The following is a 16,559-nucleotide window of genomic DNA, read 5'->3' on the forward strand; positions in this document are numbered from 1 at the left end:
GGTATTTATTTCCTAATTTGATTGTCAAGAATTACTTGCATATGTCCAAAAATAGATATATGTGATTAAATTTCAGAAACTGACAGCCAAAAGCCATTCCCTATACCTCAGGTAGATTGCTTAATGTATATGGAAGGCTTATTTCTGGTTGCTCTCTTGGACCCTATTGAGTCTGCCTGCTAGCATACATTACCAGAGCAGCCCCGTCTGTCCCTGCAGCCCAGCTTTGGTAATGAGAGCTAAGACACTGTGGACAATCGCTCTTTCATGCAGTTTTCTCTACTTCCTGTGTCTAGGCCACACCCCCGGTGACCATTCCGGGATCTGCTAAGTTCACCCCCAACGGCAGCAGTTTCAGCATTTCCTGGCAGTCCCCTCCAGTCACTTTCACCGGTATTCCCGTAAGTACCAAAGCGCGGCAAGGTGGGCCAAGCCAAATGTCCATTTAGAGAAACAGACACGGGAAAGATGGAGTCGGGGCTCAAAGGCGCTATCACGGTTCGTTTCTTCTCTTTTCTTTTTTGAGGTGGTGTCTCAAGTAGCCCAGGTTAGCCTTGAACTCTAGATAGTCAAGGATGGCCTTTGAACCCTCCACCTCCCGAATGCTGTACTATAGGTGTACACCATCATGCCTAGTTTCCAAAGACATATGCTTCTTTCTTTAAAAAAAAAAAAAAAAAAAAAAGATTGCTTTTTCTTTTTTTAAATTTTATCTGTATGAGTGTTTGGCTTGCTTGCACTTCTGTGTATGACATGCGTGCCTGTGGAGACCAGAAGAGGGCACCAGATCCCCTGGGGCTGGAGTGACAGATGGATGTGAGCTGCCATGTGGGTGCTGGGAATCAAAGCCAGTGCTCTTAATGGCTGAGTCTTCTCTCCAGTCCCAAGTATATAGTTCTGAAGTGACATTTGTAGATTCATCAGCAAGCTGTCTTGTGATGTACGGTATGGCTTCTCAGGAAAAAGATGTTCCGACTGATATTTTAGAAAACCAGAAGAGAGCGTTAGCTTTTGATGCTGGAAATGTATTTTGTGTTGGTGCTAGAGTTCTATCTCCAAAAGACTATAGAATTAGTAGTTTGATTCACACTTCTTACAGAAGGCTGATGTTTGCCATTACAAATTACTTCATAAATTTTGTTAGTTTGACATATTGTCCTGGAGGCATGCCATTTGAAGATCTCAAAATTAAATAAATTGAAATCACTCTTTTCTTTCAAAGCCTGAGGGGAAAAAAAAAGTAAACAAATGGTAAAAGTGCAGCCATATTTAGGTAGTAAATAAACTTGGTGTATTAAATGATTCTGATAAATCACTGTGAATTAGCTTGGCTCCTAACAGTTCATTTTAAAATATCCTAGGTCTTACATAGTTTTTCATAGAACACCAAGAGGCCCACCTACCTGCACAGCAGCCATGCTCACAGTGTTACTCCTGATAAGGTTCAGAACTAGGCTCAGGATAGACGTGTCAAAACCTTATTTTTTTCTTCCCTACCTCACACCTCCCATACTTACACAGACACCCCACAAAAGCAACTCCTTGGCAAGCCCTGCCAAGTTCCAGAGGTCCCAAGCTTATAAAGATGAGTAACTGGGCAAACTCTGTGTGCTCTGCCCATGCATCAAACTCCATAAAGGAATCCCTGGCAGTGAATAGCCCCCTGCTGATAGCACTTGGGGAGCAGTGGCTTCCAGAAAATACTCTTGTGATTTTTAACACTACCACAAATATGGAATAATTACTAAAGCCACTGAACAGTGGTGGCCTGTAACACAAATTGCTAAATGTCTTATTAATAAAAAATCCAGAGCCAGATATTGGGGTGAAAGCTGAAAGATCAGAGGGATAGAACAAGCCAGCCACAAATTCTTACTGCTAGGAAATCCTCAGCCCGAGAGAGAGCTACTTCCTGTATACTCATGCCTATATACTTCTCTGTGCCCTACCATCTTACTTCCTCTCTCCACCCAGCTCTATCACTTCCTGTCTGTCTGTACAGACCTCCAGACCTCTATGGTTAACTAGTGCTCAGATTAAAGGCATGTGCCACCATGCCTGGCTGTGTTCCCAGTGTGGCCTCGAGCTCACAGAGATCCAGATGAATCTCTGCTTCCTGAATGCTAGGATTAAAGGCCTATGCTACCACTGCCTGACCTCTATATAGTGGCTGGCTTTGTCATTTGATCCCCAGACAAGCTTTATTTGTTAAAGCACAAATAAAATATCACCACAGTGGCCCCTGGCCACTCTCAAGGAGTGAGCTTGGACATTCTTGTGTTAGTTTTGTTTGTGGCACAAACATTGATCCACTCATGTGGCCATCAGATATGAATCATTTCCCCTGAGGATTTTCCCCTAGTAGATATAAAAGGGCCCAGAGCCCCTTGCCATTTGCCATTAACCCATCTGTGATGGCTAGTGTTGTCAATTTGACAGAATCTAGAATTACCTGGGAGACAGGCCTCTGGACATGCCTTTGGGAGATAATCTTGTGTTAATATAAATGGGAAGACTGGCCCGTCATTGTGGCACCATTTCCTGGCTGAGAATCTAGACAGTATAAATGGAGAAAAGGAATGAGAAGAGTATGCACTCATCACTCCCTGCTTCCTGGTGGTGGACACAATGTGTTCCCTGCTTCAAGTTCCCACTGCCTTCAATTCCCCATCATGACAGAGTGGTCCTTGAACTGTGGACCAGAACCAACTCTTTCCAGAGTATTTTATTCCAGCAACAGAGAAAGGGGCTAAGATGCCTTCTTTGATAGCCTAGTGTATTTAGTTACTTTCCTATTGCTGTGATCAAATGCATGACACAGGTAACGGAAGGAAGGAAGGAAGGAAGGAAGGAAGGAAGGAAGGAAGGAAGGAAGGAAGAATTTATTTGCTCTCACAGTTTACTGTGGTGGCAGTGGGTGTGGCTGGTGAGTGGGCATGTTGTGTCCACTGTCTGAAGCAGAAGGAGATGAATGCTGGTACACCACATGCATCCATTTGTTTTCAGCCAGGGCCCAGGCCATAGGATGGTGCCACCTGTGGGAGTCTGAGGGAGTCCGGCTCCTACCTTTCCCACCTTTTCTAGGGTTCGGAGGAGGAGGAGGAGGAGGAGGAGGAGGAGGAGGAGGAGGAGGAGGAGGAGAGAGGAATAAGAAAATATTAGATAGAAAGAGAGGCCGGGCAGTGGTGGTGCACACCTTTAATCCCAGCACTCGGGAAGCAGAGGCAGGTGGATCTCTGTGAGTTCGAGGCCAGCCTGAACTACAGAGTGAGATCCAGGAAAGGCTTCAAAGCTACACAGAGAAACCCTGTCTCAGGGGGAAAAAAAAAAAAAGGAAGGAAGGAAGGAAGGAAGGAAGGAAGGAAGGAAGAGAAAGAAAGAAAGAAAAAGACCTAGCTAACGAGAAAAAAGACAGAAACACAGGAAAGCTTCGGGAGGGCCTGGATCACTACCCAACGGCCTCTTCGTTTATTCCTTTTTTTATAACATGCCAAGGGGAGAGGCAAAAGACCTCTCCCTTGCTAGATCAAAGCACACAGCACAGCCAAGTGTAGATCCTTCCAAACACCTGGTAACCACGCCCGTGACCAAATCATCTCCTTATGCAGCCCTGCTGGGTAAAGCAAGCTCAGATTCTCTTGCCCTGGGTAAGTTCTCACTAGGAAACCTCTGTGGGCTCCCACAGCTACCCACATTCAGAGTAGGTCTTCCTCCCTTCCTTCTGCCTTTCTGGAAACCCATCCCAGAAACACCCAGAGGTGTGTATTCTAGATGATCCTAAATGCTGTCACGTTGACAGTGAAGACTAGCCACCGCCACACCGACAGTGAAAGCTCCAATTCCGATTCCAGCCACAGGCTGACAGTGTAACAGTCCCTTGGTTCCTGCCTTTAACGTCGGAAGACTTCCCAAGCACATAGGCCGTTCTGCTCATCTGGTAAAGAATTAAGGACAGCGTGAGACAGAAGAGAACTTCGGATGTCTTCACCACTGTCGTGACCAGTTACACTGTTGTCTCTTCCACGGCACCCTGGCTTTCAGAATTGAACACAAGGCCTCATGTACTGGGCAGATGCTCCCCTGTGAAGCTGCGTCCCTCTTTGCTCTTGTTATCTGGATACACAGTCTCACTCAGTTGTTCAGGTTGGACTTAAACTCACACTACAGCCCAGGCAAGTCTTGAATTTGCTACCCTGCCTCGGGCTCCACCACGCCTCTCTTCTGCTATGCTTTTTTTTTTTTTTTTTTTTTTTTTAAATTAAACTCTCATGAGACATCATTGTGGTTTTTAACTAGCTGTCCGTCCTCCTAGTTCCTAAATGTCTCTGTAGGATGCCAGCCAGGACTCTTTATGTTGTTTGTGTTCCAGCAATGAAATCTTAGAACTCTTCCATGGACACTATCGCTGTCTCTACTCTCAATCTCAACCACCACCTCCCATTTTTTTTTTTTTTTTTTTTTTACAAAAATGTACCATCTCTGTGCTGGTTTCCAGGGACATTCTAGCAGGGGGATTGCACATAGGTGAAGTGTCTGGGTAAACCGGGAATTCTACTTCCTGTGGCTGTTTTTCATTTATTCTTTTCATTTTGTTTTGTGTGTATGTGTGGTTTATATACGTGTGTGTACATGTGTGTGCACATGGTGCATAGACCAGATGTTGATGTCAGTTGTCTTACACAGTTGTTCTGCACATTCTTGTTTCAGGCAGGCTCTCTGAACCTGGAGCTTACCTATTTACTTAAACTGGCTGGTCGGCGAGCTCCAGGGATCTGCCCAGCCCCCACCTCTAGCACGAGGGTTACGGATGTACTGCATGTCACTGTGTCCATTTTACACGCGTGCGGGCTTCCACACGTAGGTCCTCATGATTATGCCACAGGCACTTTAACAACAACTGAGCCTCTCCCAGCCTCTGTCTCCCAGTTCTCATTTATTCTTAGACCAGAGAATTTCCAGTCTCTCTGGTGTGTAATCTGCTTTGGCCAAGACTTAGATAAACACTTCAGCAGTCAAACTTGCCATTCCTATTTTAAGGATCTGGGTATATTTTTAAAAGCTTTGTTTGACTCTAGAAAGACAAGATTGGAGCACAAAGACTATTGATTGTGTTCCTGAACTCCCTGTCGGTCCTCTCAAAACAGAGTCGGACGCCTGCTTCTCCTGCAGGTGGGCTTTCTGAACCGTCTACCCCACACAGCAGCAGGCTTCGAATGTCCGGTGACCTCATGCCAACCAGTAGCTCACCCTAAACCCTAGAAAACAGAGCCAGGCAGAATCCCAGAGCATGAAGTTCCCCACTCTGAAATGTATGTTAGCTCCAGATAGCAATTCTCAAATTTTTAAATTATAAAGAACAGTAAGGATGGGTCTGTCTAAAAATTCCAAACACAGTGGTTTCTGTTTTATGAAAATCTCTTCTGTTTTGTGCTCCCAGACAGATGCCCAGAGGTTGTCATCCTGGGTTAATGGTGCCTTTCCTCCCTCATCTTGGAGAACCCTGGGGACACATCCTAGAGGAAGTCCTTCTGAGCAGTCCCCAGGTCTACGGGCTTTTGCTTACTTTTGTGCTGGATTTCTTGAGTCCCAGCGTCAGAGCCCTTCCCGAAGCACGGCCATGAAGACTCATGTCTGCAGACACCGCTGGCCTTCCATGCAGGCTTTTCTAGCCTGAGCCGGGGAGTGTGCAGGAGAGCAGGCTACGCTTAATAACAGCTTCCTTACTTGTCTTGTCCTGGTGGCCGCTCTACTCTCCTACAAGAATGCCTTTCTCTGTTGTTTTGACTGAAAACTAAGAGCTCTTGACCCCTTCATCTCAAGCTACTACAACAAAATTGCATACACCGGGCAGTGTAATCAGCAGCCGTTTATCTCCTGGAAGCTGCAAGTCCAACCTCAGGGGTTGACTGTTTGCTTCTGATGAGGGCTCTCTCCAGGTTCGGAGACATTCACCATGGGAGCTGTGTCTTCACCTGCCTTTCCCTCAGTGTGTACAGTCCACAGTGAGAGAGAAGGAAGTAGAAAAGGGGGCGGGGGGGTTCAGAGAGAAGGCACACATGCATGCCAGCCCTCTGGTCTCTAGTCTTGTTGTGCGTGCATGTGTGTGTACATTCATGTGTGCATGCATTCTTGTGCATGCGAATATGTTGTATCCCTTCTTACAACAACACTAATCCTATTGGATCAGGGCCCTACCCTTATGACTTCATCTAACCTTAATTGCTTGAAGGGCGTATCTTTCAACATATCTAGACTGAGGATTTAAATTTCCAACATAAAATTTTAGGGCAGTTGGGGAAGCCAGACATGCTGGTATATGCCTCTAGTCCCAGCACTTGAGAAGTAAAGACAGAAAGATCAAGAGTTCAAGGACAACCTCAACCACATAGTAAATTTGAGGACAGCCTGAGTGAGCTGTATGTTACCAAAGACGGAGGGTGGTGAGTAGAAAGACCAAGCTTCATTTTGGGGTGATATTATAGTTCGGATATGAAGTAACATGCCCCCACAGGTTCATGTGTTAGATGACTTGGTCCCCGCCTGGTGATGGTTTCGAATGTTGTGAAACCTTTAGGAGGTGGAGCGTAGCTGGAGGAAGTGGATTACCACAGGCGGCTCTCAAAGTTCATATCCACCCCCAGCCTGACCTGCTTTGCAAACTGTAAATTAGAGCAGGCCGTGCCCAAGCTCCCACCGTGCCCTCTCCCAGCATGGTGGACGACACCCCTGAACTTAAGCCAGGATAAGCGTTTCCTGTGAGTTGTCTCTGCCATACATTCTGTCCCCATCACAAGAAAAGTAACTAGTGAAAACACTTGGGCTTTGTTTTTTATCGCCTAGAAACAGGGTTTTAAATGCTACTGAAAGGTTATTCCAGTCAATATGACAGAGAGAAGATCACAAAGAAATTTCTCTAAAATAGATACAGAAAGGCATCAGGGATCTGTATTACTGCTCCCATGTGAGACACAGTTAAAATCCCTGGCTCTAGCATCCATGAACTCGGACCTCAAGCCAGGCATGTGACCTTTCTAAAGCAATCTCGTGCTGCTCCCATAGTGCCTAGCATGAGGCTAACGTGAGGCGCTTCCTCTTACTGCTACAGTTACTAGGAAACAGCGAAGTCAGACTTCCTGTTTAAAAAGTGCTCCATAAAGCTCAAGTGTCTTCACTACCTGGGAGAGATCAGCCATGATTTCAAAAACTATCGTGTAGGGTTCTTGAAACTCAGTGGAAGCCATATCTACTCAGTAAGCATGTTGTGGCCACATAACCTAATAATTGTATTTTTTTTATAAATAATAGCATACAGTATTGCCCATAGTAGCACAAAGTGTATTTTATAGATGGTAAAATGTGAAGGTTTGAGATATGAAGCAAAGATTAAAATGTCGAGAGCGGGGCTGGTGAGCTGCCTCTGTGGGTAGACTGCTGCGGAAGCCGGACACTCTGGAGTTCTGTCCCTGGACCCACCTGAAGGTGGCAGCAGAGAGTGAGCAATCACTGTAATAGCCCTGACCCCGTGGGTATTGAGGGTAGGAGTGTGGACGTTTGGAACTTGGAGCTGGAAAAGCCATTGTGTGCCCCGAACTTAATGGGCTTTTCCGTGGGCATTTGGAAGATAGTAAAGATGACAGGAAGGCTGCCAGCAGGGGGACACTCAGCCCCCACTCTGTGGGGTCTGGGACAGGGTAAATGACAGTCACACAGTAGTCGGCAGGATCCTCCTCACCCGATCAGCTGAACATCTCACACCAGCTGCAGGCCCTCTGTGCACTCAGCTCCAGAGTTCCTGGCCTTGTCCATTAATCTTAACATTCATTTTACCTCACACAGCTGAGAACAAAACAGTTCTCCGTGTTTGATGCTCAAGGACCGTGGCCCACACCACCGAGACCTAATAAATGTGTGGGAGGGAGAGTCTGCCCGGTCAACCTGATTTTCCTTGTGTTCAGCAGGTGTCTCCAACACATCACCACCCAGTGGGCTCGGGAGAGCAGAGACAGCACGTCCACACGGTCCTGTCCTCCCCACCCAGAGGGACCGTCAGCCTAAGGTATGATTGCTTGACGCTACATACTTCACCTCGAAGGAGTCTCCTAGGAAACAGAAAAACAGCGGAAAGGAACCAAACTATGACCTGGTGTGAAGTTTCTCCCCCGTCTGTGAAGCCCTGCCTTCTTTCATTCCCGTGTTGCCTGGCCAGTAACTGGTAAAGGGCACTTACAGTGTGGGGGACAGTAATGGCGGTCGCCGTCCTGCATCCACTACTCTCGTTTACAGTCCACTCCGACAATTTACAGGCGTCTTCTAGACCCAGGAGAGTCTCCTGGGAAGCCTCCAACCAGACTTCGGAACACTGGAAAGAAAGGCACACTGAAAATTTGGGAGAACAATGCTGTTCTCTGCTGTTCTGTGTTTTATTTTTGTTGGTGGTGGTTTGTTCTGCAGGAGGGAGTATTTGGGGGGGGGCACAAAATTGTGTGTGTGTGTGTGTGTGTGTGTGTGTGTGTGTGTGTGTGTGAGTGCACATGCAACCTGGTACATGTGAGTATGGACGCGTGCATGGTGCACCTGAGTGAGCAGAGGACAACTCAGGTGTTGGTTGGTCCTCTCCTTCCTTGCATGGACAGGGTCTCTCGTTCACCCACCGATATGCCAGGCAAGGTGGCCCACGAGCTTGCAGGGGCCTTCCTGTCCGCACCTCCCCACCTGCCTTGCTGCGTGTTGCTAGGATTACAGACGTGCCATCATGTCCAGCTCTGTATAGATTCTGGGGGTCCAAACTTACTCTTGTGCTTGGACAGCAGATCCTTTCCCTAGACCCAACTCACTCCCCAGTCCCCAACACTTGTGTTTACTTCCTTAATCTTACCAAAATGGCCAGATGAACATTTCCGTGAATGAAATTTAGAAACTGCTGAAGTACAAGCAGCAGGGAACTGCCCAGCCCACAGAGAGCTCCTGCTCCATTCTGGGCAGGTTGCTTGTTCTTCTGTTTCCCCCTTGTTCTTCTGAACTCTCCCCAGAAGGCCCTCCCACTTCCCGTCCCTGAACATGTCCGTGCTGTCTGTCTTACAGGAAGCCTAGAGGCGAAGGCAAAAAGTGCCGCAAGGTTTATGGGATGGAGAACCGGGACATGTGGTGCACTGCCTGCCGCTGGAAGAAGGCCTGCCAGCGCTTCATCGACTGAGCCAGGAAACAGGCTCCACCTAGCCATTCCTGCCTCACCTTCCACTGCAGGTGATGGGGAAAGCCTCTCCTTCCAAAGGAAGCCATTCAAGGCCCAGGGAAAGCCCTTCCTGGAATTCTGGGAATATAATTCCTTGGTGGAATTAAAGCAAAAAAAAATCAGCACGTGCACTGCTCTGAGAACCCGAGCGAGAGCAGCCAGAATGACCTTTTCCTTCAGAAGAAAAGTCAGCTTTGTACGCTCTCCGTCTGGTCTTAAAACTGGACTTCTGTAGCAACTTAACCTACCAGGCCCATTTTACCTAGAAAGATTTTGATAAGCTTTCTGAATTGTGGTATTTTCAAGGGTTTTTGACACTTAAACAGTATGCCCATAAGCTATACAGTACACCCATAGCTACACAATATTAGCTAGCATTTGTACAAAGGATAACCTACCTACCTTGTGAATAGGCGTTTCCCTGTTTTTCATTCAACTCCTTGGAGCAGTCTGGATCATGATGTATTTCAAGAGCGAGCTGCACTCTGGCTATCTTTTCTATATCTGTTTGGTTTTCAAGAAGGACCCCAGGAGGAACCGTTGTAAAGATGTTAGCTTGGAGGCCCCAGGTAGCATAAGGCCAAAAGTGACGGGCAGTGGGAATCACCAGTAGACTTCAGCTGCAAGCTGAGACCAGGATGCCAGAAGCACGGCAGAGAGAACCTGGGAGTCGTCCTTGGGGCCCAGGTTGTGGCACAGCTTCTTCTCTGTCTGCCGCTTCTCAGCTGAGAACTGGCACCGGGAGCCATCTGGTAAGGCTCAATGCTTCTTTCAGGGATGTCACACGAACTACAGCTTTGTCTTGTCAAGACTGTGGCCAGGACCGTAGGTTGTCATCCTGCTCTCCAAACCCCACCCAGGTAGAAATCTCCAGACTGGCCCCACAGCTTTGCTTCGAGCAGAGCATGGCTGACATGCCCCCATCTGGAGAAAATCCCACTAGGGCAACAAACAAACTTCCATTCTGAGCGCACTTTTACAGATTTCATGCTTTACATGTCTAGGAGATGAGTTAGTGGCACAGTGACATTCATGGATAATGGAGATCTAAACCTTTTCATTTCTTATAAAATATTGGAGCGATGAATTATGAATTTGCTCAGAAACTAACCTTTGGGATGCCCAAAGGAAAATGCATCTTGTATAGGACTCTCTCCATTCAGTAGGGCCAGGGCTTGCACTGGGTCCCAGCTATTGGAATGTCTAAATTGGTGGACTTGCCTGTCTGGGGGGTGGAGCATGGAGAGCAGCCACCAAGCCTCGTCATCGGAACGCTTGTTCTGTCTGCCCTCCTTAAAGAGCTGGGTGTCCTGTACCTATGCAAAGTAAGAGCACCTTATAGGAGGCACTGGGTAGGGATGGGAACGTGGTGTCGGCCATACGAATGTTAAGTGAAATTGCACAGAGGAAAGCTTAATATATCTTTAAAGATTGTACATAGTGCTTTTTTACAGAGTAGAAAGAAGTCATCTAGTATCAGAGACACCTCTTATTTTCTGTAAGGGGTATATGGAGGCTCTGCAGCGCCACACCCTTAATTTGTGCAACCATGTATTTTGGCAATTTTATTTTTTGAATTCATGTGACTTTTAAAAAGATTATTTCTTGAAAGAGGTCCTGATCTTTTCCTTCAGATATTTAAAAGAAAAAAAAAAAAACTCACTTATCTCAAGAGAAAAGAAAACGCGCTTTATCCGATTCCCCATAGGTTAATAGTCAACATCAGCCACACCAGCTCTCCTAGATGTTTTCACCTGCAACCAGGAAACAGCATTTTTTTTTAAATGCAGAGCTGTTTCTTCCCCCTGGGCATGTCCTCTCTCCTGTATCCTGTATCCTCACTGCTGTGAAATGATGTCCTAGCTGGTCCAAGAGGCCCCGTGCCACACGGAGATTGTCATGGTCAGCTGTTGGATCACAGTCCCCATGGGCTTACATAAGAGATGAATCTTAGGCTATAGGTTTTCCTCCTCAGCAAAGTTCCCTGGAATTTTGTTTTGTTTTGTTTTGTTTTTTTAATCTCAAATGAAGACTTTAATCAAAGTACTACAGTGATGTGAAGTTAAACCCATCTTCTCTTGAAGAACTTTGGGATGAAGGATGCTCTCTGCATGAGAGCATTCCTTAAGCAAGGCACCGTGGCTGTCTCCCCCAGAGACACAGCCCAAGGGTAGTTCTGCTTAACTGTGCACATTGTCAGCAAAATCATGAGACCGAATGCACCTGACCTGGATCCCTGATTTTCCCTAAACCTGTCGTCATACCAGCTCTTCTGCATCTCCAGCCCAGGCATTGTGTCTTCTCGTCCAGCTTCCAGGTGCAGACCAATCCTGAGCCCAGTTCTGGACACATATGCCCATTCATTCCCCTTGTGGAAAGGCAAAATCTCCAGGGGACCGGAAGGCTCTGAGTTGCAACACACGGTTGCTGATTGTAGGAGTTCCGTTTTGTTATGAGTTCCAGTTTTTAGGTAGTTATTTTGTTATTTGGGGAACCAAATGAAGCCTGACTTGTCATTTGATGCCATCGCCGTGAAACTAAGTTCTTTTTGTGTCTGCATTTTGTGGAGAAGCAAAGAAAGAAAGGATGAGAAGAAGAATCTCAGGCGAGTTGGCAGCTGGCCTGAAGCTGTATGCATCCCCGGGGTAACAGCCCTGTCTACGAAAGGTGTGGTTAGGCAATGAATCCTTTTCCAGTGGAAATGCCTGATTCTTTTTCTTCCTTGATGGCCCTTCCTCCAAAAAACGGTTTCTCATTTTTCCCAGAGAAGGCATTTCACAGTGACTGACAAGACATTCTCTCGCCAGCTACTAAGCAAAAGCAATGTGTGCAACTGGCCATAGTTTCCAGCCTTAGCCTTCCCAGAGCGTGGACACTTAGTTTTCGGGAGTCCGTGAGACGACGTGGAGAAAAACCCCAAGTAGCAAGTACATCATGGAGGCAATGCAGGAGGCCTGCGCACACCTGCCTCCTGCTCATCTTCTTGGGCCTGGTCAGCCAGGGCTCCTCCACGTCTGTTGGGGCTGTCTGGAACAAGTCAGGAGCTGCTTTGTCCAGGGCCTGCCATACGGGCCTGCCTTTCTGCCACCTTACATCTAGGAAGTTCCTTTCTCTGTGGAGTGGCAAAAGCCAGCGTCAGGAAGAAAGCAATGGGTTTCCAAACCAGAATAGACTTTATGGTGCCTGTTGGCAGCTTCATGTTCAAGAGGTTCCCTTATGAGATGATCCTCTGCCTCCTGTGACCGAGCTGCAAATGAACATTATCAGTAGAGAACAGCACCTGATGACAGATGGCCCTTGGGCTTCCCAACCATCTCTTCAGAGATGGTCACATGTATGTTGCCACAAATTTCCGAAACTGAACCGTTCCCCATTGCTCTTCAAGATGACGCGAGTTGCCTCTCTGGCCCTGGTATATCACACTCGCACCAGAAGCCCCGGGCTCCAAGTGAGCCGGCCCTGCGGGAGGCCGTTTCTCCCTCACTTCAACTGCACTGCAAGAGGAGCATGTCACTCACTGGGGAAGGTTCCGAGAAAAGAGGTGAGAGCTGTCCATACAAGAGAGTGTGTTGAGCAGAATAGCAGAATACTGTAAATATTACTCATTTCCTCAGGGAAACAGGAAGGAGGTGCAAAGACAGATCCGGAGAACCCCAAGACTAGGAGGAATTTTACTGTCTCAAGTCGTTTCTTGTCAGAACAAGTTTGGTTTTGTTGTTTTTTTTTTTTCTGTGTAGACTCACTAGCATCATTTCAAGACAAATCCGTGTCAACTGGACAGTGTCACCTTCCGTGAGGTGTGGCAGGTGCTCCCGCTGCATAACTGTCTTTTTGTCGCTGGCCTCAAGCTGACTGATGTTCGAGCCACAGGCGCAGTGCCTGCTGGGTATATGTAGATGCAGTGAGGCTTTCTGGGAATGTAGTTGTGAACAAGAAGCCTTGCTGTTGCTTGTTGTTGTTCCCGGTTTGGGCAACTGTTTATTAGCTGTACACAGCATTCTCTAAGTGAAAGAAAGCTGTTTGGGACGTGTGCTTTGCTTAGTGGCATGTTTAGGAGCACACTGCCGTGGACTCTTAGGGACCAGGTGCTGCTTTTTGTCACATCCTGTAGGGTTTCCACCATCCACCTCAGCTGTAGCATTGACCTGTGTGAACACATACAGAGGAGTGGTACCCAGGGGACCCGTCAATCTAACAGACACCATTGGGAGTGTGGGTCATTTTGGAGGCATGCTGGGCATACAAGTCAACTGGAAAGTTTATTTCTGTAAGAAACCTACCAGCAGCACACAGGCTCCCCTGTTCCTCCTACCTGTGGGGATTTCTCCATGTTGCAATCATTTCATCCTGTCTTTTCTGCATTGTAGAAATTTAGCCAAATGGGAAGTTAGTAAATAAAATAAGGTTAGCACTTTTAGGTACCAGTTGTCCTAAGTAACGCACACCAACAGAGCAAGGAAGTATGAAATGTACTCAAGACTGACTTGCTTCTGATGACTGACTTTGGAAAGGTCCATTTCCAATGATATACATGCTTTAAAGAGTGTACCTATCACAGGACCAGGAATCAAAATGGAATTTTATCTCCTGTCCTGTTTTGTAAATAGCTCCTTTTTTTCTGAAGACAATCTCATGTTTTATAACTTTTGTTGTGTGGGTCTGAGAATCGCAATTGTAATGTGTTATAGTAAATATAATCTTAAATACAATAATAATTACAACTTAAATTTCCAAATGAAAGAAATCTACCGCTTAGGTGTCTACAGGAGACATGACACTTTTATAATAAGCATTAGTACTTCTCAAGTTTACCAGAACTGGAAATATTTTACAAGATACAGTGTTTTATAATCACAGAGAACATGAACTCTTTGTGGGAAATGACCTTGGTTTTATACATTGTAGCTTATTTTTTAAAATGCAGTATTTTAACCGACAGGAAGTGTTGATATGGTACACAGTTCCTGTTCACCAATCCAAGGGCTATGCCTCTTTTAAGCAAGTGTTTTGATGCGTATCTTTTCAATTAACCCTCTGAGGAAGGGTAGAAATGCAGAACAGATAGAAAGGTTATTTGCAAGAGAATCTATGTAGCAGCAATTTCTCCCTTATCATGACCAGTGTGTTTTCAAAGCATCTGGAGGGGGGGCGGGATCATATGAAGATTTACTTTCTATATTTTGAACATAAGAAAAAATGCTAGCAGATAGACTTCCAGGCCATGGGAGAAATATTCCTTTAGTGTGAAATGAATTCTCTTACAAGTTTTCCTGTTGGCCTATCGGAACTACATGCCTGCATTTAATGAACAAACATCATTTGGTTGGGAATGGCTAAAAATCATGGGATGTACACCCAAAGAACTTTCGGACAGTCAGCAGTGTTGGAGATAACTTTATTCTCACCACCAGGTGAATAATTTCCTTGTCAGAACAATGGCTTTGTTTGACTTTTGTCTGTTTTTCCCTATGAAAAACTCACGGGCACACAAGGTTGTGAGCAGAAAGGGACAGTGTTCCCACGGGACAGGAGGAACGAACCGGGAGCTACACAAACAGTTGTGAGCTTCGCCAAGGCTGATTGAAGCTGTCCCGCATCCTCAAGCCGCTGTCTGTCGGAGACAGCATCTTTCCCGCCCAAGCGTTCAGTGATTCATAGAGCTAGTGCAGTTCCGCTAAGGATGCGGACAGTATCAAAAGGGGAGCTGCTATAGGATGGCTGTTGGGTAACGCAGCAAGTGGTCAGAAGGTTGAATATGTTCAGGGCGAGTTATAAGTCCGTGGTGGGAGGGGACCCAGTGCAGCCTCGGCGCCCAGTCTGTCCGTGCCACCCCCTTGGACTAGCACCACTGGTGGCACTTGCGTGCCCACCTGGGGTCTCTGCCATGTGGTTTTGAACTGTGTTCATCTTATTCTACCTGTGAACGGAAGCTTCTTTACAGAGGCTGCCAATTTGGATACTTTAGGATGGCCGGCGGGTCCTGTAGATGATCAGCACATACCAGGACAAAGAAAGACACGAGAGAGCAGTGGAAATGGTGTTGGACTAGGCAGCTGACGTCTTCTGAGAAGGAAGACCCACACTGAGCCCCACTCAGCTTCTGACAATCAGAACCCACAGACATCAGGCCAGGTTGCTAGGTCCCAATTGGAGACATGGCGTCACCTAACAATGAAGTGTTGACAACCAACACACGTTCTTGGCCAGCACTGCAGACCAAAGAAAAGCCGGTGGGGGCGGAGGTATCCTGTGGCCAGAGTTCCAGCCATGGAAGTCAAGCCCACACTCCTTGGCTGCATGAGCACCATAGATGCACATGTGGGCACAATCTGAACAGTAGACATTTCAAACGAGAAGAGAAGCTACTTCTCCCTAGAGATGATTCTCGTGGAAGACAAAACAGAAATGTCATGTCCTTAGATTAGCCTTGCCCCTAATCAGAACATACCTAGTTGTTACCCAGCTCTGGCCAGAGCTGCCTTTTGGCATACCTGGGCCATCCCCCAAAGTACTGAGTAGCTGTAATCCTGACTCTTACTGTGTCTGCTACCGTGACCACTGTGATGAAGGGCTGGCAAAACAGAGCAAAACAAAAAGTAGTCCTGTGCCTTTGCAGAAGGCAGCCAGGTGCCCCTGAAATTTCAAGGTGACACACGGCGCCTCTTGTGCCAAAGCCCTCTGCCCTCTCTCCGTGCTCCCCAGGTCATCCTTCTCCTCGCTCCACTGTAAAAATTAAAAATAAAAATAAATATCTCACCTCTGATCTGGCAAGGTCCTCGCTTCAGAACTAATAGACACTTGGGTGTTTGAGGGAGTTTTTCCACATACACAACCATAGCATCTTTGTCTGAGGGCAAAATCAAAACGAGAATAACTGTGTTATGGGGGCGGGGGGGAGGTGAACAGATTAAACTAGTTCACCGTTCTGAGTGACTACATTATTTTAAAGTCTACCTTATTTTGAAGTCCTAATGTTACAGGGACAGTTCTTATATGATAAAGTGTGTCTCATTCAGACGTTATTTCCTTTGCTCTTCATAAGAACCTAGTGTAGAGAACTAAGGTCACTCTCCCATTCCGAGGCCAGCCAGAGTAGTCTTGAACCCATGAGTCAGCACCATTATTACCTGCAAAGAGGGAGGAAGGGGCTGGCTTGGCTGGCTTCCATAGTGACTCAAGAGCCCCACCACGTTCTCCATCCAGAAGTAAAGAACACACTCACTCGTTTCTAAGTGCAAATTTAATCATCCCCAAATGTGTCCCCTTACTACATCTACCATGCTGATCCCCAAGTTCCATCCAGCTAAATGGTAAAGTGTAGGAATTT

General features: G+C 46.7%; 1 protein-coding gene across 1 annotated transcript in view; it reads left to right on the forward strand.

The window, feature by feature from the left end:
- Znf704 (zinc finger protein 704) overlaps positions 1-12,116 on the forward strand; it is a 189,242-nt gene extending 177,126 nt beyond the window's left edge. Inside the window, exons 7-9 of the mRNA XM_059253951.1 lie at positions 297-401; positions 7,959-8,056; positions 9,082-12,116. Of these exons, the coding sequence (XP_059109934.1) occupies positions 297-401; positions 7,959-8,056; positions 9,082-9,193 (315 nt within the window). The 3' untranslated portion in view covers positions 9,194-12,116. The remainder of the gene's footprint in view (positions 1-296; positions 402-7,958; positions 8,057-9,081) is intronic.
- Positions 12,117-16,559: the final 4,443 nt, after the last annotated feature.

Source organism: Peromyscus eremicus, chromosome 2 (assembly GCF_949786415.1).
Source record: "Peromyscus eremicus chromosome 2, PerEre_H2_v1, whole genome shotgun sequence".
Lineage (NCBI taxonomy): Eukaryota > Metazoa > Chordata > Mammalia > Rodentia > Cricetidae > Peromyscus > Peromyscus eremicus.